The sequence below is a fragment of the Myodes glareolus genome, chromosome 18, assembly GCF_982192425.1.
Source record: "Myodes glareolus chromosome 18, mMyoGla1.1, whole genome shotgun sequence".
Lineage (NCBI taxonomy): Eukaryota > Metazoa > Chordata > Mammalia > Rodentia > Cricetidae > Myodes > Myodes glareolus.
The window spans coordinates 8345385-8370332 of record NC_142043.1 but is presented as its reverse complement, the minus strand read 5'-3'; the positions used below and the strand labels follow the sequence as shown (position 1 = coordinate 8370332).

The following is a 24948-nucleotide window of genomic DNA, read 5'->3' as shown; positions in this document are numbered from 1 at the left end:
GAGGATGCAAGAGGATCTCTGAACCTTGCTGGCCAACCAGTTTAGCCTAATCATTGAGACCCAGGTCCTAATGAGACTCGGTTACAAAAAATAAGGTCTTCGGCTCCTAAGGAATGATACCCGAGGTTGACCTCTGGTCTCCCATGCAGGTGTACAAAAGCACACACACAAACACACACACATACACAAAAATAAAATTGAAAACAATGCTTCTGGTGGTGGGTACCTAAACAGTAAACCCTGGTCTCTGCAGTATGAGGTTGTCGTTGGTTGCCTTGGAGGCGAGAGGAGATGGAATTTCTCTGGGCTCTGAGGCACTGGGTTTGTCCCTGTCCATGGTAGGACCAGGTGGAAATCAGGTCTAGGCAATGATAAGTTGAGGAGCAATGGGGGGGTGCTGGGCCACCTTTACCTTTTCCCTGGCCTCATTGAGCTGGTCCTCCAGCTCTGAGAAACTGAAGCTGGACACTGTGATGAAGTCACTCATGACAGGAACAAATTTGTCATTGGGGTCCCGTGCCTGGCACTTTTGATATTCCAACTCCTGGGAAGGGAAGAAAAAGCACAATTTAGACAGAAAGAGTTCAGGGGCCATCACATGCTCCTTGTTAGCCACAGGACATTGCACATGCCTTTGGGAAAGATGAGCCTGGGTTCACAGTTCTGAAGGCAATGCTGCCTCTGAGAGTTGTTGGTCTGGGCAGCTGTTTATATCCTTCCCTAGCCCATCACCACCACTCTCCTTTCTGGAATGGCTTTTGAGTGAATCGGGGGCAAGTGGTATTGCCTGGGAAATCTTGCTGCTGGGCTGTGATCCACACTTTAAGTAGCATCTTCCAGGACCATCAAGATGAAAACCATCAGCCATGGTAGCAATATAAGAAGGTTCTCTGATTCCTAACTTTAGCCTGAATCGATTCTCCTCTTACCCTCCCCCTTCCTTCTTGAGAATTCTGGGAAAAGTCTCTAGTTTCCAAGTGTGAGGGACAAAGAGTTGAAGATGTCTCAGAGAGTACATCAGCTATGAAGGTGTGAGAACAGCAATGGTAGTAACAGGACCAGAGACCCAGCACTGGGATCCAGTGTTTGTGTCCTCTCATTGTGCCTGTATTGAAATCCTAAGCCCTAAAACAAAGCAAGGAGATGGGATCTCACAGGTGCATCCAAAGGTTTGACACTATGGCATGGTGTTGTCATCTACAAAGTGCACAACCAAGTAATGAAGAGATAATAAGAAAAACATAATGTCTTAAGTAAGTTTGTGGGTTTGTGCCAGGCCCCATTCATAGCTCTCCCGAAGCTCATGTGACCTGCGGGTCATGGATTGGACACTCCTGTCAAGTGACTAGGTCATAAGGGCAGTGTCCTTGTATAGTGGTCCTAACTGTGAGTCCCAGGGAGTTTGTCCTTTCTATCACGTGAGGACACAGTGAGAAGGTCCCACCCATGAGGACCAGGCCCTCAGGACATCAGACCTGCCAAGCCTGTGATCTTAAATGGCCCACCATGCTAAATTCAAAGAGGTAAATGTCTTGTTTAGCAAAGCCACTCCATTGGTGGACTTGTTTAGCCATCTCAAAAGACCTAAGATGCCTAAGTTCTCATCAATGAGTGGATGAACCCTCAGGGCCTCCACTAGTTCAGGCATGAAGGGAAGAGGTGTAAGGTAGGCTCTCATGGGGCTGGCAGTCCCCACTGCCACACTGCTGTAAGCCTCCCATAGTCAGCTCAGTGCACTCACTGTGGTCAAACCTGAGCATGTGACAGTCCTAGGGTTCAGTCTCCCTGCTCGGTGACATAGAGAGTCTCAGACAAACAGCCCTTCTGTCAGGGTCTAAATGTAAACCCCAAGAAGGTGGATCACTTTTTCCTGAAGGCTCTGTCCACTGTGCGGCTGTCCCACCTTCCCATCCAGGAGCCCCAGGTCATCAAAGTGTATCACACAGGGTTTCTGCTGTCTGAGATGTGGCAGCAGGGGGCACTGGACCCAGTGGTGGCAGCAACCCTGACTTCTCCACAAAAGCCTCCATGCAGGTCCAGCAGGCTCACTTACCACCTCCACTGCTTGGAGGCCCCTCCTGAGATTGCCCACTTCCTTCTCCAGTTCTGCCAAACTGTGGGGAGATAGGAGAGGGAAGACACCATCAGCTCTGGGTGTGAGGAGCCAAGGATGATTCAGAGAGAGGTCAGCTTGAAGCATGGCAGCATTACGTTCCAACCCCTCTTAGCCCAGTGATCACCTCCCGCAGATCATCTTGCTGTGTGCCTCTTGGTGTCTATAATGTGTCAGAGTGAAAGCTCTGCTCCATGGATATGTTGTGTATCACATAGTGTGTGTGTGTGTGTGTGTGTGTGTGTGTGTGTGTGTGAAGTGCAGGTGCACGTGTGTGTGTGTGTGTGTGTGTGTGTGTGCGCGCGCACGCTTGGGTATTAGATACAGCACTCAGACCGTCGTGCTACCTGCTGCACGTGTGTGTGTGTGTGTGCGCACGCACGCTTGGGTTTTAGATACAGCACTCAGACTGTCATGCTACCTGCTGTACTATCTCCCAAGCCCTATCCAAAACATCCTCACGTTAACATCATCGTGTTCATTGCCATTTAACAGGGTTGGTGGTAGAGGTGAGTATGGAGAGATATTTGATGTGATGAGGTCGGTCCTGAGGGTGGCCCTGAGATGGCACTGTGGCTGTTAGCCTGGGATGTCACTATCACACTGTGGTGTAGCAGATGTTAAGCAGATCTGGCACCATCCATGCTCTTGAATTTCCAATTCTCCAAAGCCATGTGTCAAATACACATCTAATTTTTAGAGTTACCAAGTCTCAGTGGTTTGTTAAGGCACAGAATATCTTACACATAGTGGCATTGAGTACCTGTTAGCTTTAGCATTTCTGGCTTCCCAAGACCCCAGATTTAGTCTAACAACCTTAGCAAGTGTTGTGGATGCCCTACCCATTACAGTTCAAGGAAAGTCCCCATTCTTCCAGCTGACCAGGCTTTAGAATATATGCTTATTTTTTAATTTATTTTATGTGTGTGTGTGTTTTGCACCATATGCATGCCTGGTGTTTGAGGAGGCCAGAAGAGGACATTGGATCCCCTGGAACTGAAGTTACAGATGTTTGAGCCACCAAGAGGTGCTGGGATTTGAAGTGGGGTCCTCTGGAATTACAGGCAGTGCTGTTAACCACTGAGTCATCTCTCTAGCCCCTAGCCAAGTGGTCTTTATTCTGAGTTGCCCCCCTCTGCCTGTTAGAGTTATGTTCACACCCCAGGACACTTAGCCAGTGTGCTGCATGGCTAGCCCCCTCCTTCACCCTGCAATAAGCAGAGAGGGTGTTTCCATGTTAGGCTTAAGTTCCATCTGCCCACAGTGCAGCTGGCGCTGGCTCAATGCATCTGTTGCAGGCTTTCTTTTTATACACGGCTTACTTCTTCATTCTTCTGGTATTTTCCAGAAGCACCTCTGAAATAAGATGATTGGCACCTCAGAGAGCAAGCCGTCTCTGGTTCTTCTAAAAGCATACCAAGACACTGCCCATTGCCAGTGTCCTCTCAAGTGAGGGAAGCCACGTGTGTGGTCACAGGCGAAGAAAGCATGGAGGGACTGCTTACTTGACTTTGGCGGCTTCTGATAGGTGGCGCAGCTCCGCGGGCATGTTTAGGATGTCAGGGAAGTGCTTCTCCAGGATCATGATCAGGTAATGAAGCAGAGAGATGTTCCTGTGGGTGACAGATGTGTCAGGGGAGGGGGTGATGAAACCAGACAGAGTGTGACGGGAGGAAAAACAAAGAAGGGGCTGGAGAGATGCTCAGCAGTTACGGGGCTTTCTGCTCTGCCAGAGGACCTGAGTTTGGTTCTGAGCATCCACAATGCCTGCAACTTCAGTGCCAGAGAATTCAGTGTCCTCTGCTGCTCCCACGGGCAACTGGGACACACACACCACCCCACACTAAAATAATTCTTTACAATATTTTAAACATGGACAATGCAGCTAGAATGGAGAGATAGCAGAGGGTTAGACGGGGAGGGAGACACAGGATGGGGTGAGGCAGGGCAGAGGAAACCCCTGAGTCCTCACCTGTCAATGCTGGACTTCGTGTCAGCAATCTTGTTGAGACTGGCTACCCGGAACCCACAGGCACCCCCACGCTGTCCCTTGTTCATGAAGTTACCAATGGCCAGGACCACCTCCAGCATCTGCTTCAGACTCTTGCTGAGGGTCAGCTCCCGGGAGGCCAGCAGGATGGCTGGGAGAAGAGAGACAGCTCAGGACGTTGCACAGCCTGAGCCAGGACAGCAGGGCTCCTGGTTTCTTAGGAGGATTATGGAAGAGGCTACCTTTTCAACTCTTGGGTAGCAACTCCCCGTTCTCTTCAGGACAGCACTAGCCTATCCTCAGAGTGGATTGCCTCTAGAATGACCGGAACTGTCTCATCATACACACAAAGATTATTACAGCTTTTATGAAGACATACTTGAATATGGCAGTTTTATTTTTTTCTAGACCTGACAAATTCTGTGCTTCCTGGAGCTTTTTATTATGGGATGCTTTGACACATTTTGAAATTCTGTATTGTATGTGTGTGTGTATGTTCACATGGGTGCACGTGTGTATGTATTCACGTGCAGGTATGTGCAGGTATACGTGGAAGTCAGAGGTCAGTCTCAGGTACCATCCTCAGATGATGCCTTTGGTGAGATAGCTGGAAGATCAAACCACTTGGTGGCCTCTGGCTGTGTGGATGGGAAATTCCTGAAGGTGCTTGTTATAAAAATAAAATGAAGCCCTTGAGGCTTGGAAGATGATGCCCCATTGGGTGGAGCAGTCATTATGAAAGTAAGAGGACCCAAGTTCAAATCCTCAGCACCTACAAAAAAAGCCAGGCATAATCATGTGTAGGACTGTAACCCCAGTGCTAGAGAAAGAGGGGAACCACAGACAAGAGAATCCTGGCAGCTTCCTAGCCATCCAGTCTAGCCCAAACAAGCTTCAGGTACAGAGAGAATGTCTCAAAAGCCAAGATGGAGAGAGATGGACATCTGATGTTCTCCTCTGGCCTCTGCATGCATGTACATGGATGTGCACTGTGCACTCATGTGTGCACATGCCATACACACAACAAACACATATCACCTATAAAGGAAAACTCAAGGGCAAAAGTTTACAGAAATTTTCAGTCAGTTAAAAAATGCATCAAATGTAACTGTGAAGAAGATATTAAAATGAGAAGTGAGAGATGTCTACATAGCCTTTAGATCACATATTCTCTGAGCTAACACACCCTGCCATGCATGCATATTTAGGTTGTTCCCAGTGCATGCACACATGTGAGTGTGTGCATGTGCATGCATCTGTGTAGAAGCCAGAGACTGCCTTTCAGTGTGACTGCTTTGGGGTCACCCACACTCCTGTCAGTAACCACTCATTGGCTTCCAAGGGGAAACTTCAGTGAACTCGAACTTTGGTCGGTCAATGGGGCCTTAGAAAGTGGGAGGACAGACATTGCCTAGATCAACAGCCCCCACCACCCTAGGGGGAGTGAAATTCTTAAGACATAAGCAAAAAAAAAATTATAAAATCACTCAGCACATTATTCCATTTATAGAAAGCTGAAATTAGAAAAACTCATCCAGACATCAAGATAATTCTGAAGAGGAGAGAGGATGCTCACTTAGCAGGGTGACATTTCTAATGTCAGGAGAGGAATACAAAGAAGGCTGGAGCCAGGCGGTAGTGGTGGTGCACGCCTTTATCCCCAGCACTTGAGAGGCAGGTGGATCTCTGAGGTCAAGGCCAGTCTGGTCTACAGAATGCGTTTGAGGACTGTTATGCTATGAAGAGACCCTGTCTCAAAGGGGACTGTGGCTTGGCTGAAGAAATGGCTCAGCCGTAAAGGCTAAGGCTCACAACCAAAGGACAAGAAGGGATGCATGGCTTGGAAACATTGAGTTTCTTACCATGGCCAGGATGGGGATCACTTCCCAATTGCCCAGTGGGAACAGCTGTATTGATTTGTGAGCCCCTCTATGTATTACTATATTTCAACAAAAAGTTTATTTTCAAAAAAGCAAATAAAATGGGCAGAAGAGGTCCACACCTTTAGTCCCAGCACTAGGGAGACAGAGGCAGCAGATCTCTGTGAGTTCGAAGCCAGTCTGGTCTACAAAGTGAGTACCAGGACAGTCAAACCTACACAGAGAAATCTTGTCTCGGGGTGGGGGTGGGGGTGGGCGATGAAGAAAGGAAATAGAACTTACTTGCAGAAGTCCCCAGTTACTTGTATGACTAGGGAGAATTTTCTAAGGTTGGTGGGCTGTTTGAAAAATCTATAAAGGAATATCCTTTAAAAATGCTAAAAATGTTGGCAAAACAGAAAATGATCAGAGTTGAAAGGAAATCAGAGGCGATGAGAAAACTCCCGTCTGTGATGCTGACATTTCAGAGCATTCACGAGAATAATATGTTCATGAATACATTCATAAGAATATTACATTTACAGTCACATCCATCCAGGCTATATTTAGTGAACCTACTGGTAATGAGAATTGGTAAATTTAGTATACTCAGCAATGACTGTATTCATAGGCAGAATATATTCAAAGCAAAACTGGGAAATTTGTCAAACTTGGTAAAAATGCCCTGAAGTAACTTCACCTGCAGCCCTGTCTGGGGGAGGGGAGGGTGGGTGTCAATGGCTCTCCACAGCCAGCTGAGGTAGCTCAATCTTAGCTATTTCAGGAACACTTCTGTAAGAGCTAGAAGCAGTAATAAATATGGAGTCCAGTGCCAAACAGCCGAGCACACTGACAAGATTGTGTGTGTAGATGCCTTCGGACAACTCCCCAGCCTGGCTCGAAGCCCTTCAGGGACAGCAGCCACCCCGCTATAGACTGTGGCATCCCCACAGGTATTCTTGCCAGCATGTCTCTTTCTGTGTAGCTTGATATTAAAGAGAGGCTGCATGGAGCATCCTGGCTGAGCTTAGGTACATCTCCTTGGAGTACCTAGCAGTCGAAGATGACACCTTCCCAGTGCCCAAGCCACTCCGCTTCCATAGCTCCAATTGGCCACTCACGTGTGCTCCACGCATCTAAGAGGCATAAATATTTGAGCACCTACACGTTGGTCCCCAAAGTAGTTTGCAATAGGAAGAGAGTGGAGGTGGAAAAGCCTTACCCGTCACAGGGGCAAGGACATACCCCAGATGGATCATCTATTCTCTATCACTAGCTGAAGGCCCCTTGTTGCATGTACATATGTGCACAGACTGAACACCACTGCCTTTATCTCTCCAAACCCCTACTCCAGAAATCCCTACCTGCTCTCAACCTGCTCTCTGAACTAGGCATCTCAGAGAGTGTCCAGCAGGGGGCACCCATGCTCTGCTGTCTCCAGCCTGGCACCCTGAGCATCCAAGATGGTCTCTTTCTTCCCGTCCTGTAAGTCTTCTCCTTACCCTCAAGTGAACCCCCAACCAGTTTCTCCAGCTTCTGCCTTGCTGGATGCACATATCTGCCCACCATCTTGCCTTCTCACAACTCCTTCATCCTGTTTATCTGCCTCCCCCACAGGCAGCCCCAAGGATTTGCTCTCTGACTTAGTGATGAGGGAAGGGACCAGTTGGGAGGACAGCAAGCATCTACATGGCCCCAGAACTCCTCACGTGTCTCAGAAATGGCATCTGGAGCAGGCCTGCATCACCCAGACTCTATCAAGCCGGGTACATCTAGGATCTATGTGGAGCTCTGATGAGCTCGCACCCCGGCAAATATACCCAGTAGACTTTGTGAACTTGGTGTTTCTCAAATAGGAAATGGTGATGAGTCTGCATGCCAGGCTCCAAGAAGAGTGGCCCCATTCCTATTTCCTGGTCCTTCCTGTCCCAGGCTGGGGCAGAAGTCAACAGCTGTCCGACCTGGGGAGTCAGTGCTGAGGAAGAGGGGAGCATCATATGGTTGGCACTTAAGCCAACATAAACAAAAGCATTTCTCTATAATAATCATATTTCTAGTTGGTGGTGCATTCCTGCAATCCCATCACTTGGAAGGTGGAGGCAAGGAGATTAGGAGTTCAAGACTAGCGTCGGTTACATAGTAAACTGGAGGCCAGCCTAGGCCAGCATGAAACCCTGCTGAAAATATAAATTTCGTAGTTTTAAATGTTATCCTTAACTTGGGTATGTCTCTGGGGTCAGGGTAAGGCAGAAATTTCCCTCTGCGCCACCAGTTAATCCCGAGTCTCGTCCCCTCTCGAGGTGCTCACCACAGGCCCCAGCCTACCTTCCACTTTGGGCTTGGCCTCTGCCAGCCGTTCCTGGAACTTCTTCTTGAAGAAGAGGGCCTGGAGTCGCTGCTGGTAGTGGTCAATCCTATGGACAGGACAGGCTGTGTCACAGGCAGACCCATGACTCCAAGGCAGCTTCAGCCTCCTCTTAGGCCATCCTTCACTCCCCTTTCTTGGCAGAGCTGACACCTGACCCCTGCTCCTCCTGCTACCCTGGTGCCCCACTGGCCTAGCTCGGCCCCGAGTCTCCTCCCTCCTGCTGCACCCAGTGCCCATCTGACCTGCTCATTTCATAGAGGAAGCGGTCTGCGCGTGCCATCCGCTCAATCTCGTGCTTGTGCTCCTCGAGGAGGTCGATGTCGCTCTTCTCCGGGATGAACTTGAGCAGCTGTAACGAGCAGGTGAGGTCAGGAGGGAAGCTGCTGAGCAGCGTATACAGTGTGAGGTTGGAGACGCTCATGCGTTGCCTCTGCTCAATAGTGGGAGGGCCTGCTGCCGCAGGGGGATTAAGAGTTCAAGGACGGCCTGGGCTTCATACCAATCTCAAGGCGAGCTTGAGCTACCTAGAGAGATGAGGCCAATCTGACATACACATCAGTTTTGAGGCCAGCCGGGGCTCCAGAGTGAGCTCAGGTGTTTTCTCTAAGTGCACCATGTGGGTGCAGTGCCGGCAGTGACCAGAAGAGGGAAGCAGATCCCTTGGAACTAGAGTCACCGAGAGTCCTGTGGGTGCTGGGAACTAAACATCTCTAAGAACCGTCAGTGCTCTTAACCTCTGAGTCACCTCTCCAGTCTTGGTGCTATGGTTTGAATATGTCCCTCTGTAGTTCACATATGGAAACTTCCCAATTAATGACATAGACAGTAGAGCCTTTGGGTGGGGTGAGATGAGGTCACAAGAGTGGGACCTGATAAGAGAAAGAGAAGTCGAAGCTATGGCATCTTCTCTGTCTCCTCCCATGATGCCCTCTACCATGCTTTGGTCTCTCGCCAGGCGTCAAGCAGAGACAGCACCCTGCTCTTGGACTTCCCAGCCTACAGGCCACGAGCTAAGTAAACTCACACAGATTAATTGGTCTCTGGGAGTTTGTCACAGTCCCAGAAAATAAGCTAAGTCGCTGTGCTTGATTTTGCACCTGGCTTCTGCTCAGCGTAGCATCTAAGACTCACCCATGCTGTACATCACTAGTCTATTTACTACTTAGGAGCGCTCCACTGAAGGGATGCACCACGGTCTGTCTGCCCACTTTCCTATCGATGCTCAGGGGCGAGGTTTAGTGAGTTCAGTCAAGTTGTTATAGCTCAGCTTCAAAACTGTTTTCGCCACTTTGTCTGTCTGCAGTGCTCCTCACTGCAAACGCATGCCATTTGTTCTCTGTCTGCCTGGAAGACACAGGGCGTGTTATCATCCAAGGGGGAACAAAAAAAACCCAAACGTGTCTTTGGATCGACACTGACTCTTTTTCTTCTCCTTTCAGATTTTAAATTTATTCTAATTTATGTGTATGGGTGTTTTGTCTGCATGCATGTCTGTGTACCACCTGTGCGCATGGTGCCCGCAGAGGTGGGAAAGAGGGAGCCACAGCCCCTGAAACTGGAGTTATGGGTGGCTGGGAGCCAACACGTGGGTACTGGGAAGCAGACCTGTGTCTTCTGCAAGGGCAGCAAGTGATCTTAACTGCTGAACCATCTCTCCAGCTGCCCGGTTTCTCTGTTGAGATAGTCTCATGAAGCCCAGGCTGTCCTCAAACCCCAGAAGGCACCCAGGAAGTCATGATGCTCAACAACAGTGCTCTTCGTTTTACCGGAGTCCAGTCAGCCGCATGCCTGTTTGCCGTTGCCAGGTCCTTAAAGGACACAGTGATTAAAGTGGAAGGGGGCTGAGGAGGAAATGACCATGGCCACCTGACTCTCCCTGAGACCTTGCAGGGGCCACAGAATTCTTTGGCAGCTTGTTCTAGAGGAAAGCCTGGTCCAGGGAAGATTCTGGAAACCTCAGTGCTTCCAGCTCCATGTGTCTTCACCTGAGGATTTCAGCCTCTCTGGTCTGGGGTAGAAAGTAGTATGGCTGCCCCAGGCTGGGCTCCCCCCAACAAGGGTCCTCACCTGCTCCAGCATATCCTTAGCGAGGTCTTCTTGCTCATCCATCCTCAAGATGGCCTGCCGTATCTCCTCGTTAGAAAGTTTCAACCTGCGACAAACACACTCTGAACAGCATGGCCTGGCCCTCACCTTCTCTCCAGCCCCAGCGCAACCCCTCCCTCCTCCCTCCTCCACACAGCTTTCCCAGGCCAGTTTCGTAATAGAGTCTAATATTAATAGAGGAAGTCCGATGGACTCCATGTGTCCAATAATGAGTGTTTTAGTTCTCATCAAAGCCCGAGTCCCTGATGCCTTGATTGAGACTTGTCAGAGCCGATGAGACACGTGGGATTAAGATGGATGGGCAGAGGCATTCTGGCAGCCATTTTCCTCCCCCACCTCTCCCTCCTGCCTCAGATATCTTCAGCATCTCCATGGGAGGACAGAGCAGGGTGTCAGAACTCTGGGAGAAGGCTCGCTCTTGCGTCTCTGACAACGCCCAGTTCCCAGCCAGCTCTCATCAGCCTTGCAGGAGCCCCTACTCACCACCTACACAGTCCTTCTTCACCCTCCCATGTACACACCCACAGAGAACCCCAGGGAAGCAGCCCTTCTCTGCCACTCAGTGGCAGAAACTTGGGCCAGGGAACTTGTGGGAGGGCAGAGGGGGCAGATGTCCCACAGGAGGCTGTAGGCGGCACTAAGAATAGAGCTTGGGGCGGTGCCCCTGACCCTGCCTGGGGGAGGCCCCCACACAGAAGCCATGCTGTTAATACAGATACTGCTTGTTTGTTCCACAGCCCAGGGAAATGCTTGCAGGCTGAGGTCATGTTGCTCTCAGGCCTCAGCTGAGTAGGCCCTCCGTGGGCTTAGAGCAGCTCTGCGGACAGATGCTCACTGTCACTCCTGATACGTCAGGAGCCTCAAGACCAGGCCAGTTTCATGTCTGAAGAGCCCCATGCTGCTGTTCAACATGGGCCTGCAGGACAGAGTCTAGGCTAGCACCCAGCCACCCCCTCCCCCTCTGGGGAAGCAGAGAGGCAAGGCCAGCATCAGTGGGTTCCTCTGCCACCTTCCCCAGGCCTGCAGCTCAACCATGATGTGTGTTGTTTTGCAATGCTCTGGATGAGCCCACGTCTGGTGCATGCTGGGCAGTCAGGAAAGCACTCTACCACAGAGTTACCCTAACCTCGGCCCCTTCACCACCCATTTTGGGCTTCTACTTGGGAGCACCCATCTCTGCTACAGGTGAGCACTTACTTGGAGAGAAGAATAATACAGTTCTGGGCCCTCCGGCCATCAATGACTGACAGCTCTTTGACCTTTCGGGAGGCTAGGTAGATGTCCTCCGTGGAGCCCAGTTCTTTCTGCAAATGATGAGTTAAATGGGGAGCACTGAGGTAGGTGCTCCCAGTCTCCTTGCCCACCTCCCCGATCCTCCCTTCTTTCCGTGTGGGGATTTCTCTGACCCAGTGGACAGAGCAAGAGAAGCTGGGAGAGGTAGCCTGCTAATCACCAACTCTTATGAGAGATCTAGGACTAGCCTGGGCTAAGAAGGGTGGAGGCTAGCAAAGCGCCCCTCCCCCCAAGCTCAGCCTCTCTAGGAAAGCCAGGAAAGGAGCCATGCAAAGGGAAGCTGTGATTGATCTCTGTGTCCTCTGGCAAAATGGTGTTGCCTCTCACACCCCACCCCCACCCAGAGTCTCCTGAAACTTAGGAGGAGAAGCTGATCCCAACCCCCATTAAGGCCACAGTCTCTGACCCTGGAGACTTCTAACCTATCTCAATATGCCAGGGCTAAAGGATTTTACAAGGTCATATGGGAAAATAAAGGCAAAATCCGTACTGAATTCACTCCTGAGACGCCAATAGGCAAAATCAAAGCTCCCAAGCTTTCTCCTGCTGGACTTCCCCGGCCAGGGACTCGGGAGCCTGTTAACACACAGCTGTGACTCTAGGGGCTTTCCCAGAGCACATGTTCCGAGGCACGCAACTCCAGGGCCTGCCTTCCCGGCACGCCGGTATCTGTGGGGTTTCCCTCTGGAGTTGTGCAGCGCCCGACATGTGTAGCCATGCTGGAAAGCCTTGCCTTGGGACTGGTAGGGGACACAAGAGCCCTAGAAGCATTCTCCGTTCTGCGGACATTCGCCTCCGCGGCTGGCAGAGGTCTGCTTGGAGTCCCTCCATCTCTCACGTTTCCTCTCTCTCTCTGGGGACCCTCCTGCACGCCACCCTACATGGATGAGCAATAAAGGCTGAAGGCAGAGTAGGCAAGCCTGCTCTCGCCGTCCCACTTCCAGGCGGCAGCCCAGGACAGTGGGAGAGCGACGGAAGGTGCAGAGCCCTGAGAGTGCTCGCCTGCCGACAGTCATGTTAGTTATTAGCTCCCAGGCAGGCAGCAGCCACAGCCACCAGAGGATTAAACATGCACAATGTTAGCCAACAGCCTGGGGACTCAGAAGCATCAAGACAAATGTGGGTGTCCTTGCTCCCTATTCTGTTCACTGTGTCCCAGGAACAGGGAGCAGGAACCCAGAAACAGTCGTGGTCAGCAACTCAAGGCAGGCATGCCCTTAGAGAAGCCGGGCAAGGAATCCCCAGGCAGCCCGCCACTCTGGGACCAGGGGGGTGCCCAGTTGAACTGCGTATCCCCCAAATATGAGAACGGGGACTCCAAACTTTGAGCACTAGTTCTTTTGCCTCTGCTAAGAACCTGCTGAGAGGACAGAAGGTGCTCCTCCCCACCAGGTAAATTCTTCTTTATCAGGACATGGACTCGAACCAGAAGTTTGTGAAGCTCCTGATCTCCTGGGGCAGGAGAAGCAGGCAATCTTAAATTTGCCCCTTCCCTTGGCCTATCTGATGTCTATGGGGACCGAGGAGCACAGCTTGTCCTGTGTCTTTCTCCCTGACACTGATGGACTCATGGAGTTGAAGCCACAAGCTCAGAGCCTTGCTAGGACATAGAGGGGACTCGGAACCTTCTCTCCCACATGGCTCAAGGCCCTAAGGTTCAGAGAGGCAGTAACCAGGCCAGTTTGGCCTCTAGGATTGCTCTAGCTTGACTCCTGTGACTTTGGTCCTGATGTGAGTAAGGCCCATCTGAGCTGGGAGGGAGTGGGCTCAGCAGCCTGAAGCAGGCAGATCGGTCTTCAGACTGAATTATTCTCAACAACATGGGAGGCTTTAAGCGCCATATAAACTCTTTCATGTCTCCCATCCCAGCTCAGAGCCTTGGATTCTGGAGGGGCCAGTCCAGAATCCCATCACAAATGAAGAGGAGGCATGGACTTGCCATATGTGATACAGTCATACACCTCCCCCCCTTACTCAGGGCACAGGTGATCACGTGACTCTTCCCTACAGTCTTGACTACTGCCCTGACCATGCCAGCTTAACCACAGCGTGAGCTAAAACACTGCTTGGAATTCATTGTAGAGGATCAGACGTCACAGAGACCCACATTTAAATCAAATCAATAATCATTTGTTTTATCTGGAACCCCAAGATAGGCCAGAGTGTCAACTCCACACCACTCCTTTGGCCAGGGCCCAGGAGACCTTGACCCCGACTGCCCTGTGAAGTGTCATCTCTAGATATAGACTTAGCAGAAAGTAAAGTAGACTGAATGCAGGCTTCAGTACCTAGCCACCAAAAAGGGCTCTGAGTATACCAGAAGTCCTCGAGCCAGAGTCCTGGGCCTAGCAAAGATGAAGGAGTGGATGTGTAAACCTTAGAACACACAGGGAAAGCAAGGGCCATCGAGCCCCTGAGCTGTTCATCACAAAGCAGACTTGGGGGAGGCCCCCAGGCATGACAGCTGCACTCAAATTCCAGAACCCTACTCGTCTTCAGAGTTGCTTAGTATTGAAAGATGAGGGCTGACCCCCGGACGTCCCTACGAGTGCTTGTCATTTTAGACCAGCATCTGACTGCAAGTCAACCCCTTCCATTTTCTGTGGACAGAGGACTGGCCATGTATACAGAGACTCAACAGAGCAGAGCCAACCTTCAGGCCCAGCTCTAGTCTTGATTCCTGGAAGGGGAAGGGGCATGGAGTAGCATCCATCACCTTCCCTACAGCCACAACATCTCTGAAGATAGGGGTATATGTGTTTATGAGTGTGTGTGTGTGTGTGTGTGTGTGTGTGTGTGTGTGTATACCTATGTATGGGAGTGCATGTGTATAATGGAAAATGTGCATGTGTGTATGAATGTGTGTGTGCCTATATATGTGAGTGAGTGTGTGTGCCTGTGAGTGGGAGTGTGTGTGTGTATATATGAGAGTGTGTATTGTATGTGAGTGTGTGTATGTGTGTGATGTGTGTACCTATGTATGGGAGTGCATTGCATAATTGGAAGTGTGTATATGTGTATGTGTGCATGTGTGTGTATGTGAGAGTGTGCATGTGTGTTTGAGTGTATGTGAATGTGTATGTGCCTGTATGTGTGGGTGAGTGAGCGTGTGTTTCTGTGTGTGTGACTGTGCATATGTGTGCCTGTATGAGTGTGAGTATTATGTGAGTGTGTGTATAAGAAATGGTGGAAAAAGTAGGTTGAAAACTATAATCAGTCTCCAGGTATAGTCTATATTTTGTCAATCAAACAGAACAGTGTTCAATAGAGGCTAAGTTCAAGGGTCTACTTCCATCAAGTCAAAAGTACCGTTCCCGTCTAGAAAAGGAGGTGCTGACCCTTCACTGGCCTGTGTAACTCTGGTTTATTTCTATGACCTTGGCAGGAACATGGAACCTTATTACTAATAAAGTCATTCAGCATACCTGTGAGGGAGGAAAATAAAGGAGAGACAGAGAGGAAAAGTGTGTGTGTGTGTGTGTGTGTGTGTGTGTGAGAGAGAGAGAGAGAGAGAGAGAGAGAGAGAGAGAGAGAGAGAGAGAGAGAAGACTGAAAGTAAAGATCCAAGAGACCAGAGAGTACTATCTTACCTGGTGCCTCTGATAAGCAGAGAACATTTTTTCAAAATCTTCCAGATCCAGAATTCGAAACACCTTCATGTCATCAATCTCATTCCACACGGTCCCAGAGACACGCTCCTAAGATTCAGGGTAAGGAGGAGAACCCATGGTTGATCCAGCTTCTCCATGACAGAGAGACCAATACTCCCCTAACCCCACCTGTCCCCAAAGGCAGACCGAAAACACATGTTACAATGGCCAGGCTCTCATACTTCCAGAAAGGAATTCAATAGCACCCCCCCCCCAACCTCCCACTTCTTCAATATTCTAGAAGACAACCTCCTTCTTACTCCTTTCCATGTGAGGCCACACGAAAGTGTTTCAGAGACCACTGGGGTGTCGGAGCACACAAATGAAAGGAGGGACCCCATGCTTCTTTCAGAAGGACACAGCACTGCTCCAAGGGCACCGTGCAGGCCGGCTCTGACTGAGTCCCTGGGAGCACTGTGGCTCGAACACATGTGGGACTATCTGCGCCTGTGCATAGAGTGCACGCCCGGGATCTGAGATGGGCATTGTCTTACCCAGGATCTTGTTCTTACTTCCCCAGATTCCCAGAAAGTGGACACATGTCAAAAGCTGGGACTTGCTGGCCCCATGTACTGACTTTGTTCAGATCAGCAACTTGGCTCAACTTCCTGTTAGAGCCAGGGAAGGTGTCCCCATCGTTTATGATTGCAATGAACCCATAAATTTATAGTTCCCAGCTCCCTCGCTTGAGGCAGTGTCCCATATTTTTGTACATTTTGCTTGAGTCTACAGAAGGCCAAACTTCACCAGCAACCTTGTAACATCATGTTGATGGTCCAGAGGACAGGGTCATGGAGGACAAGCATGGAATAGAGGAGCACTTCTCCCTGTGCAGCCCTTCCCCCAGGAATCCTTGTCTCGTCTAAAGCATTAGTCTTTGGAACAACAACCTCCCATCACCTACTTCCATCTGTCAAAAGGTCTGTCAGGCAACCATCCTTCTACCCTTTGCTACATCTCCTCCTCAGATTTGAGACACTACCTTTCCCTCATTTCTATTTTCTTAAACTCTGAAAAGGGGAGGCTAGGCCAGAGTCAAGAGGGAGGAGACATTCCTGTGGCCTTTCGAAGGCCAGGGACCCTCGTGTGGAATGCGGGGCTGGGAAGCTCACAGCAGCAAGGGATATAGGCAACTGGCCAAAGCCAACACAGACACATTCTTTTCATGGTGGAAACAACCCGTGTGTGTGTGTGTGTGTGTGTGTGTGTGTGTATGTATGTGTGTGAGTGTGTGTCTGTGTGTGTGTCTGTGTGTCTCTGTGTGTATGTGTGTGAGTGTGTGTGAGTGTGTGTATGTGTGAGTGTGTGTGTGTATATGTGTCTCTGTGTGTGAGTGTGTGTGTGTCTCTGTGTGTGTGAGTGTGTATGTGTGTCTGTGTGTGTGAGTGTGTGTGTGTCTGTGTGTGAGTGAGTGTGTGTGAGTGTATGTGTGTGTGTGTGTGTGTGTGTACATCTAAGAGAATATGTAAGATAGAGGAAGGGGCTAGAGAAAGAAACTGGACTCCTGGAAAGGAAGATGTGGGGGACAGAGCGAGAGGAGGAGATGGGGAGCTGAGTCAGGAAGGCAGGGGAGCCAGCTGGAGCAACGGGGGCTCTGGGAACCTAGGGTCTTCTGTACAGGGGTAGGGGTGAGGAAGAGGAGGCCCGTAAGAGTGAAGATTCCAGTCCTTTGTATTCTTGTGGAGTTCAGAGCAAGGATGGAGAGATGAAATAGTTGGGTATTTAACATGACAAACCAGTTATCTCAACAGTCACTGCTACAAACACAGCCTGTTTCCCACAGTTGCCAGGGCTTTCAGTCCTTCATGGAAACATCATGGGGTTTGGAGCTGAGAGATCATCAGACCATAATTTCCATCATATCACCCTGGTAAATCCACCTTGGATGATAATTCTTCAGTTTAATTTTTTCAACACTGTCATCTCTAGCCTAGATTCCTGGGACTTCCGACCCCAGGAGATAGCTGCAGAAGTCCCATATAGCCTTTTCCCAGGATCATGCTTCACGATGGTTCCCCCACAGGGTACCGCCTTTGGGGCCCAGCAGACCCACTAACTGACGTTTCTAGCCCTGCTATTATATGATCTGTGAGCAAATGGAAGGATATTATTTCAACCCCATAGCCCAAATGGGAAACTGAGTCTCAGGGAAGTACAGTTCAACTTTGTTGACATGAGAATCATGGTGACATACTTAGAGAACACGTGTTTTCCACTCTGTCCACGTCACAGTGCGTTCTAAATAGTATGCTGTCAATCCTCACAACCAAGGGTATTGTGGTGAACCCTTCCCCCAATTTACAGAAATACTTAAATCATCTGCCCTGTGACAAAATTAAAAGCTTGGGATTGCTTCTGCCCCATGGATCTAGGTACTCTACCCTCTCTGGGTCCCGAGGGAACTGTGTGGTCTGTGTTAACACTGAACCACAGAGAAAATCCCAAGCACAAAGGTCAGCATCCCAACATCAGAGAAGCTGTTGGTGATCAAGCCTGTATTCCCTTCTTCTACTGTTGTTGTTTGTGTGATGTGTGTTCACGGGCATTTTTGTGCCACGGCATGTGCATGTGGAGGTCAGAGGTCAACTTTGTAGAGTCAGCTGCCTCCTTCCACCTTTCTGGGTGGTTTCTGGGGCTGAACTCACGCCAGGAAGGTTACACAGCAAACTATCAGTCCTTGACTGTATTTTCTTAATGCCTGCCACATCCTATGATTTAATACATTTCATGGGAGGGTATGCATATGTGTGGGGTGTGTGCAGGTGTATGTGGGTATACATATATAAAGCCATGTCTGTGAACATGTGTGTCCATGCGCATGTGTGTATTGAGCATGTGCAGACCATATCAGCTGAGTGTTGTTTCTCAGGAACTGTGCGCCTTCTTTATTGAGACAGGGATTTTCACGTCCTGGAACTTAAGTAAGCTGGGCTGGCTGGCAGCCAAGCCTCAAAAATCCTCCTTTCACTACCTCGTCAGGGCTTGGATCAAGCACATGCTATCATGTCGAAGTCTTCTCATTTACTTCTTTTCTTTTATTCATGCGCATGCTAGGGATCGAACTCAGGTCCTTGGGTTTACATAACAAGCACTGTTCCAATTGAGTTACCTATCTAGTCCTTCACATTCATTAAAGTTATTTTTACAGTTATTTATTTTGTGGGAGGCACACACATTCGAGGGAGGTTAGAAGTCAATTTCAGGAGTCTGTTCTCTCCTTCCACCTTACGGGTTCCAGGGATCTGACTCAGGTTCTCAGGCTGAGCAGCAAGCATCTTTGTACACTGAATCATCTCACTGGCCCCGAACTTGCTACATTAAAAATTTTAAAAAAAGTTTATAAGCCCCAAGTACAGGAGCTGAAACATTTTGAGACTCAGGCTTTCGGTTCTAGACTGCCCTTTGCCTGCGCCTGTGCTCTGGCCTGTGGCTTTCTCTCTGCCCATCAGAAATCTGCGCGGGCACGACGCAGCTGCTGCCTAGAGAAGGTCGGAGCTGTACGCATCTAGCTGTGCATGCTCTTACAGGTGGCTTGAATGCTTTAGCAACTCATGAGATGGAGTGGGCTGTATCCGCGCTCCATGTTTCCACCCTGGCTGGGAAGCCTGTAGAAGGACCTTAGTGACCACACTGGACAATGAAGTCATGGTAACAGACCAGGGGGCGTGGTTTCCATGGGTGGCACAGTCAGAGGCACATTAGGACTGGTTAGGGCTGAGCCATCTCTCAGTCCGTCTTCCAGATCTGTAAGCACTTCAGGCTACGTATCCTAATCAGTCAGATCCTAAGCTCTCAGGAGGCAACACCATTTTTCCTTCATTGTCTCTGCCTCATTCTTTCAGACAGGGTCTCTCACTGAACCGAAAGTTTGTCACTCTGGTTATGCCAGTTGGCTTGCAAGCTCCTGGAATCCTCTTGTTTCTGTCTCCCAATACTGGGGTTAAAGACATATACAGCCACAACTAACTTTTTATGTGGATGATGGGGTTTAAACTCAGCTCCTCATGCTTGTAGAGAAAGCATTCTTGTCCAGAATCATCTCCCTAGCCCCTCACATCTGCTTCTCCATTGACCCTCAGCACACACAAGCAGCTTTGACAGTAAGCACAAGGTTAGCACCAAACATTTCCCCTAGTGTTGGTGTTCAGAGGGGACAGTAAGCCACCTGACTCCAGAACACCTATCAGCAGTGCCCACTATGCCCACCCTAATGCCTGACCAAATAGAGAATCAAGAAGACTTGTGCAAAGTGCAGGGTGCAGGACACGGGCCTGCCTGGTCAGTCCCTTACTACTTACCTCATTCAGCTTGACCCAGTTGAAGGACTTCAGTGGGTGTGAAGGCTGTGGGGTGCGCTTTTTCCTGAGCGGGGCATCATTGCTGGGGAAGGGGTCCTGAGGCAGGGGCATGCCTGAGTTGAAGCAGGGTGGGGCACCTGGGGGGATAGGAGGCCCTCCAGGAGGAAGGGGTGGCGGGGGTGGAGGTGGGCAGCAGGCAAAGGGGAGAGGGGGTGGGGGTGGAGGCAGATCATTGGTTGTTGTGGAGGAAGACAGGGTGAGTGGACCTCCAGGGGGAGGTGGGGAAGACACTGGGCCCACCTGTGGGAAGACAAAAACAGGCAGGATGGTGTGCCCGTCAGCACTTAAGCTAACCGAGTCTCCACATTATCCCTATTTCCTCCTCACTGAGCCATCCTCAATCCTTCATGTCCATTTAGACACCATTTTCCTCTCTGTATTTTAATAGCCAACATCCATGCACAGACAGTCATGTACACACACAGAGAGACACACATGTGCACACGCACAGAGATACAGACACACACGTGTGCAAACACACACAGATACAGACACACACATGTGCAAACACATACACACACACACTAAGCGACCAGAGTCACAACCATCAAATGAAACATTCAGACACGTGAATACAGCGGTTCAGGCTGCTCCCTATATGAGGACATCCAGCAGGGGCAGAAATTCTACCTGCACTCTCTTGTCCAAAATTCACATCTGGGAACACTGTCATCCCATCCAGAGGAGGGCCATTTTTTTTTTCTAAACTGTTAACATAAAGGGCTCACCCATACAAACTGAAAAGCCACTTGGGTTGTGGCTCAATGTCCCCCTTTCTTTTCTCCCTCATCTTGGGGTTCTTGTCTTCTTCCCATACCTGCTCTGCCCGCTCCCACCCGACACTCAGGGTGCTGGCTGAACCACACAAATGGGAAGGGATAGTGCCCGCGAACGCGTACTGAGATATCATTGAGTTGGGCTACCAGTTCTGCCACTTGTCCCCTAGCTTGGCGCAGTTCCTGCGACTCCCGGGCCAGCTTGTCCTTCATCTTGTTCAGGGTCCTCATCATCTCCTCCTTCTCCAGCGTCTTTGTCTCACATTCCCGCTCCTTTCTCTCCAGCCGGCTGACGAGCTCCATGTGTTCTGGAGGTGGATGGGACCACAGAGAAAGTGGGAGGAGAGCGGGGAGCAGGGACTTTTCTGAGGGAGGAGATGGGGTCCCAGGCAGGGTGCAGCTAGTTTAGGTGGACCCTCTCACCCTTCCTGAACTTCTCGACTTGGTCTCGCCACTGCTTCACTTCGTTCTCATTGATGAGCCTGTTGAAGAGTGGAAGGGACCACGTGACTGACATTATCTCCTCCATCCATGAAGACAAGCATCTCTGCTCCGCAGAGGAGAAATTGAACTCTGATCTGTTCAGACACAGGCTTCTCACGTGCCTCTCCAGGCCCCCATTCCTGCCCCTTCTCACTCTCACGTGCCTCTCCAGGCCCCCATTCCTGCCCATTCTCACTCTCACATGCCTCTCCAGGCCCCCATTCCTGCCCCTTCTCGTTCAGTGTCCTCATGGACCATGAGAACGGGAAGGACCCCGAGTCATCTTCCAGTCCAGCTTCCTGTGTGATGCTTGATGGGAATGAGAGGTAAGTTCCAGATAGAGGACCGAACCCAGGCTGCCTGCAGTACCCGCGTGCGCATAGACACACTCACACACATGCACACACGCACACCTTTGTAAAGGTAGATCAGTACATCTAAGAGACAGAAATATCAGTCTCATGAGTAAGGCATGGGACACCGGGAACCGTCCACCCGACTGAACAGAGGAGCAATGGCGCCTGAATGCAGGCACACGTGTGACACACGGCAGCCTCGTTCACAGCAAACTCTTCTAACAGGTGTTAAAATTAGATTTTCCTCAGACTCCAGAGTTCTGAGGGATTGGATCCCATCATGATGGCCCAATAATCATTACATTTTAATGTTGTTTATTTATCGACTCCATGCCACTGCCTGTGGAAACCAGAGAGGACAACTTGGAGGGTTTATTCTCTCCTTTGGCCATGTAGATTCCTGCTACTGAAGTCAGGTTGTTAGGCTTGGCAGCAAGTGTCTACACTTGCTGAACTGTCTTGCTGGCCCATGGCGATATTTCTTTGGAGGGGCCACTACTGTGGTCATTGGGGTGCTACATCCTTTACCACCCAAAGAAGTGGTTCCCTGGGTATGGACAGAATCTTGATGATGTTCCCTATCTGGGGAGGGGAGAGGGAGACTGGGTTCTTCTTGGGGCCAGGCAAATGCAGATGGTAAAGAAGGGCTAATCAACCCAGACAGTGTGACTGTGCTGGGACCTGTTGGCGCCCCGAGAGTTTGCTGACACAGCCTGTGTGAGTTAAGCAGATGCCAGTTAGGGCCCTAGTGGTTGAACTGGGCTGATGCCATTTGTCTAGGAAGCCCAGGGGCCCATTTAGGAGATAACCAGAAACATCACACTCTCGGCCAGTGTGCACTGGCATGCCAGAGAAGCAATAGTTGACGGGAGGGCCAAAATCAGACAACCCACCAGATGGAGGTAGGGAGCCTCTTGCCTGTCCGTGTGTCACATTCTATAGGGAAAGGCCCTTAGCATGGAACTCTAGAAGCCCTCAGTGTACTCGCGTGAGAGCCCGAGAGCGGGATGCCTATTATTACACAGCTCAATTAAGACCTTTCCCCTGCCTCCTTCCTGTCCCCACCTACACTGTGAAGAGTGACAGACACTGTGCTAGCTTGTAGATCTGGGATACAGAAAGGCTCAGAGGAAAAATGGAACAGAGACAAGAAAAGAAAAACCCAGTCATACCACACATATGCACAAGTAAGCAGAGATATAACCCTCATCCCTATTCTGACCTCTGGGGCTCAGAGGAGAGACATTTAAGGCTGAATCAAGTCTCATATGTTGGTTCACACGTGGGAGCAGCCCTCCCATTTGCTTAAAGCGATTTTTAAGACTCCTGCAACCCAAGAACACAGAGGCTTCGCTGGATCCCAGGAATCACCGTGTCTGCAGGGGAAATATTTCCCCACTAAATAACACAAAGAGTTTGCAGAAAACCAAACTAAAGCCATCTTGTGATTATTTTACTAGCTGTACTTGAGCCAGAAGCCAGCTAGGGGTTGAATGAAATCAACACCTGGTCATTTGTGCAAATAAAATGAGAATCATTTAAAATCTACTTTGCATTTGGCTTTGGAATGCAAAATCAGGAAGGCATCTGTCCCCTGAAGGACAGTTAGCTCAAACACATATCAAAGTTAAATAAAAATGTGAGTAAAATATCAGGACATTAAGGCAGGTCTTATTATTAGCTTACCAATGTAAGCATAAATGGTTTCTGTGTGTCCTCCTATACCCACAGTGTTTGAAAGCTCTATGGCTCTAGCAACCTCATGCAATAGGGTTATGTTCAAATGGCCATGCCCCCTGTCAGTGACCACCAAACCTGTAAAGAGACAGCATTGGTATTTAGGTGTTTTGTACCCCATGCACAGGGCTGTCACACAGTGTTTGTTGGCATGAAGCCTAAGAACATGCCGTGGCAACAGCTCAAGACTTGGGTTTGATCCCCAGAACCTGCTTACATAACGGGTGAGGTGGTGCACAGCTGTGACCCAGCACAGGGAGGTGGAGATGGGCAGATCCCTGAGGCTATCTCACTGGCTAGCCTAGCCTAATTAGGGAGTTCCTGGCCAACAAGAGAACCCATCTCAATGAAAATGGATGATGTACCCGGGGATATTGGTGGCTTCCACATGTACATCATACATGTGCATGCACACACATATGAACATGCACATATATGTATATGCACATGATGCATGTACAGACACTCCAAAACAAAAATAAATAAATAAATAAATAAATGAAAAGCAAAACCATTCTTAGCTCTAACTGGAGGACTGGGCTGGCTCATGACCTATGGCTGACTGGCCAATGTACTGTGTAAATGCTCTTAGCCTCTCTAGCTAAGCCTTGCAGTGGACCATGGAGAAGAGAGAGTTGAGAGTGTAACACATACTCATACTGTCCAGTATGGTCATCAGTAAGCTCATGACATGTGGTTATCCACATTTAAATGAGACAAAATGAAGACTCTAGTCTCTCAGTTACACTTGACATATATGCCCCATACTCATGGGACAACTGTGACTGCTGCCATGGTTAATCTTGTCTCTCTGACAGGACCTGGAGTCATCAAAGAGGCAAACCTCTGGGCATGTCTGTCAGGAAATTCCTAGGTTGGGTTCACTGAGGAAAGAAAGCCCACCAGTACCATTCCATGGGCTAGGGAGTGGGTACACAGAGGAGAGGGGACCCACCAGTACTATCCTCCCTCCCCCCCTTCCTCCCTCCCCCTTCCTCTCTCTCTCCCTTCCTCCCTCCCTCCTTCCCTCCCTTCCTCCTTCCCTCCCTCCTTTCCTTCTTCTCTCTTCCCCTTCTTCCTTCCTTCCTTCCTTCCTTCCTTCCTTCCTTCCTTCCTTCCTTCCTTCTTCTGCTTTGTACAAGCATTTTGCTACACAAAGAAGAAAAGTAACTGACCCAGCTGCCACACTGGACAGGCCCCCTGCATACTGTGGAACACTTTCTGAAGCCTCACAGGGATTGGAGAGGGAGCTGAAGTTTTGCTAGGAGAGCCCAGAGGGAGAGAACTGGAGCTGGCCAAGGCTGGGTCAGAGGTCAGCTGTAACTCACATGTTGACGATGTTCTTGACATTGAAGTTTTCCAGTGGGGCCAGGTCAGGATCCACGCCCCGCTCATCCTGGAGAACAATCTGCTGAAGGATGCGGTCCAGGAGCTGCCATTGCTGGAAGCATCCACCGTTCCGCTTGTCTGGGGGGGCAGAGGGCACCGTATCTGCTGGGAGCCCTGGAGCCCTTGTTCTTTTGTGACTGCCCAGGCTCAGGCCAGCAAGGCAAGCCTCCCCCTCTCAGGAAGCTCTGGTCTAATGGAAGAGGCAGCACTGCTACCAGCCACGGAGACTCTCAATCCAGTGGGCTCCTCATTATCTGCAGAGGCCTTCATGACCTGGTTAGCCCTCCCGACATTTTCCTACAGTGCAAAATACTTCTTCTTTCCTATGAGACCCTGGGCATACTGGGCCCTGGGTATGAGAATGATTTTTCCTACTGTCTATAAAAAGCACCTATTTGAAAATATTACATGTTCAATCATGAAGTCTCATGGGAAAACGTCATACAAGATTTCATGATTATCTTTGTTTT

At 49.8% G+C, this 24948-nt stretch overlaps 1 protein-coding gene across 6 annotated transcripts in view; it reads right to left on the bottom strand.

The window, feature by feature from the left end:
• Positions 1–24948, bottom strand: part of Daam2 (dishevelled associated activator of morphogenesis 2) — a 110777-nt gene that overhangs the window by 4252 nt on the left and 81577 nt on the right. For 3 of the 6 annotated variants that reach the window (XM_087897901.1, XM_087897903.1, XM_087897902.1), the window contains exons 11-24: positions 24418–24556; positions 20937–20995; positions 20637–20821; positions 19678–19977; positions 15320–15427; positions 12463–12606; positions 11634–11740; positions 10398–10482; positions 8573–8679; positions 8288–8376; positions 4086–4254; positions 3619–3726; positions 2054–2114; positions 413–544 (exon numbers count right to left, since the gene is read on the bottom strand). In XM_087897901.1, coding sequence (XP_087754027.1) covers positions 413–544; positions 2054–2114; positions 3619–3726; positions 4086–4254; positions 8288–8376; positions 8573–8679; positions 10398–10482; positions 11634–11740; positions 12463–12606; positions 15320–15427; positions 19678–19977; positions 20637–20821; positions 20937–20995; positions 24418–24556 — 1793 coding nt within the window. The remainder of the gene's footprint in view (positions 1–412; positions 545–2053; positions 2115–3618; positions 3727–4085; positions 4255–8287; positions 8377–8572; positions 8680–10397; positions 10483–11633; positions 11741–12462; positions 12607–15319; positions 15428–19677; positions 19978–20636; positions 20822–20936; positions 20996–24417; positions 24557–24948) is intronic. The other 3 variants (XM_087897904.1, XM_087897905.1, XM_087897906.1) reach the window with 3 other exon arrangements.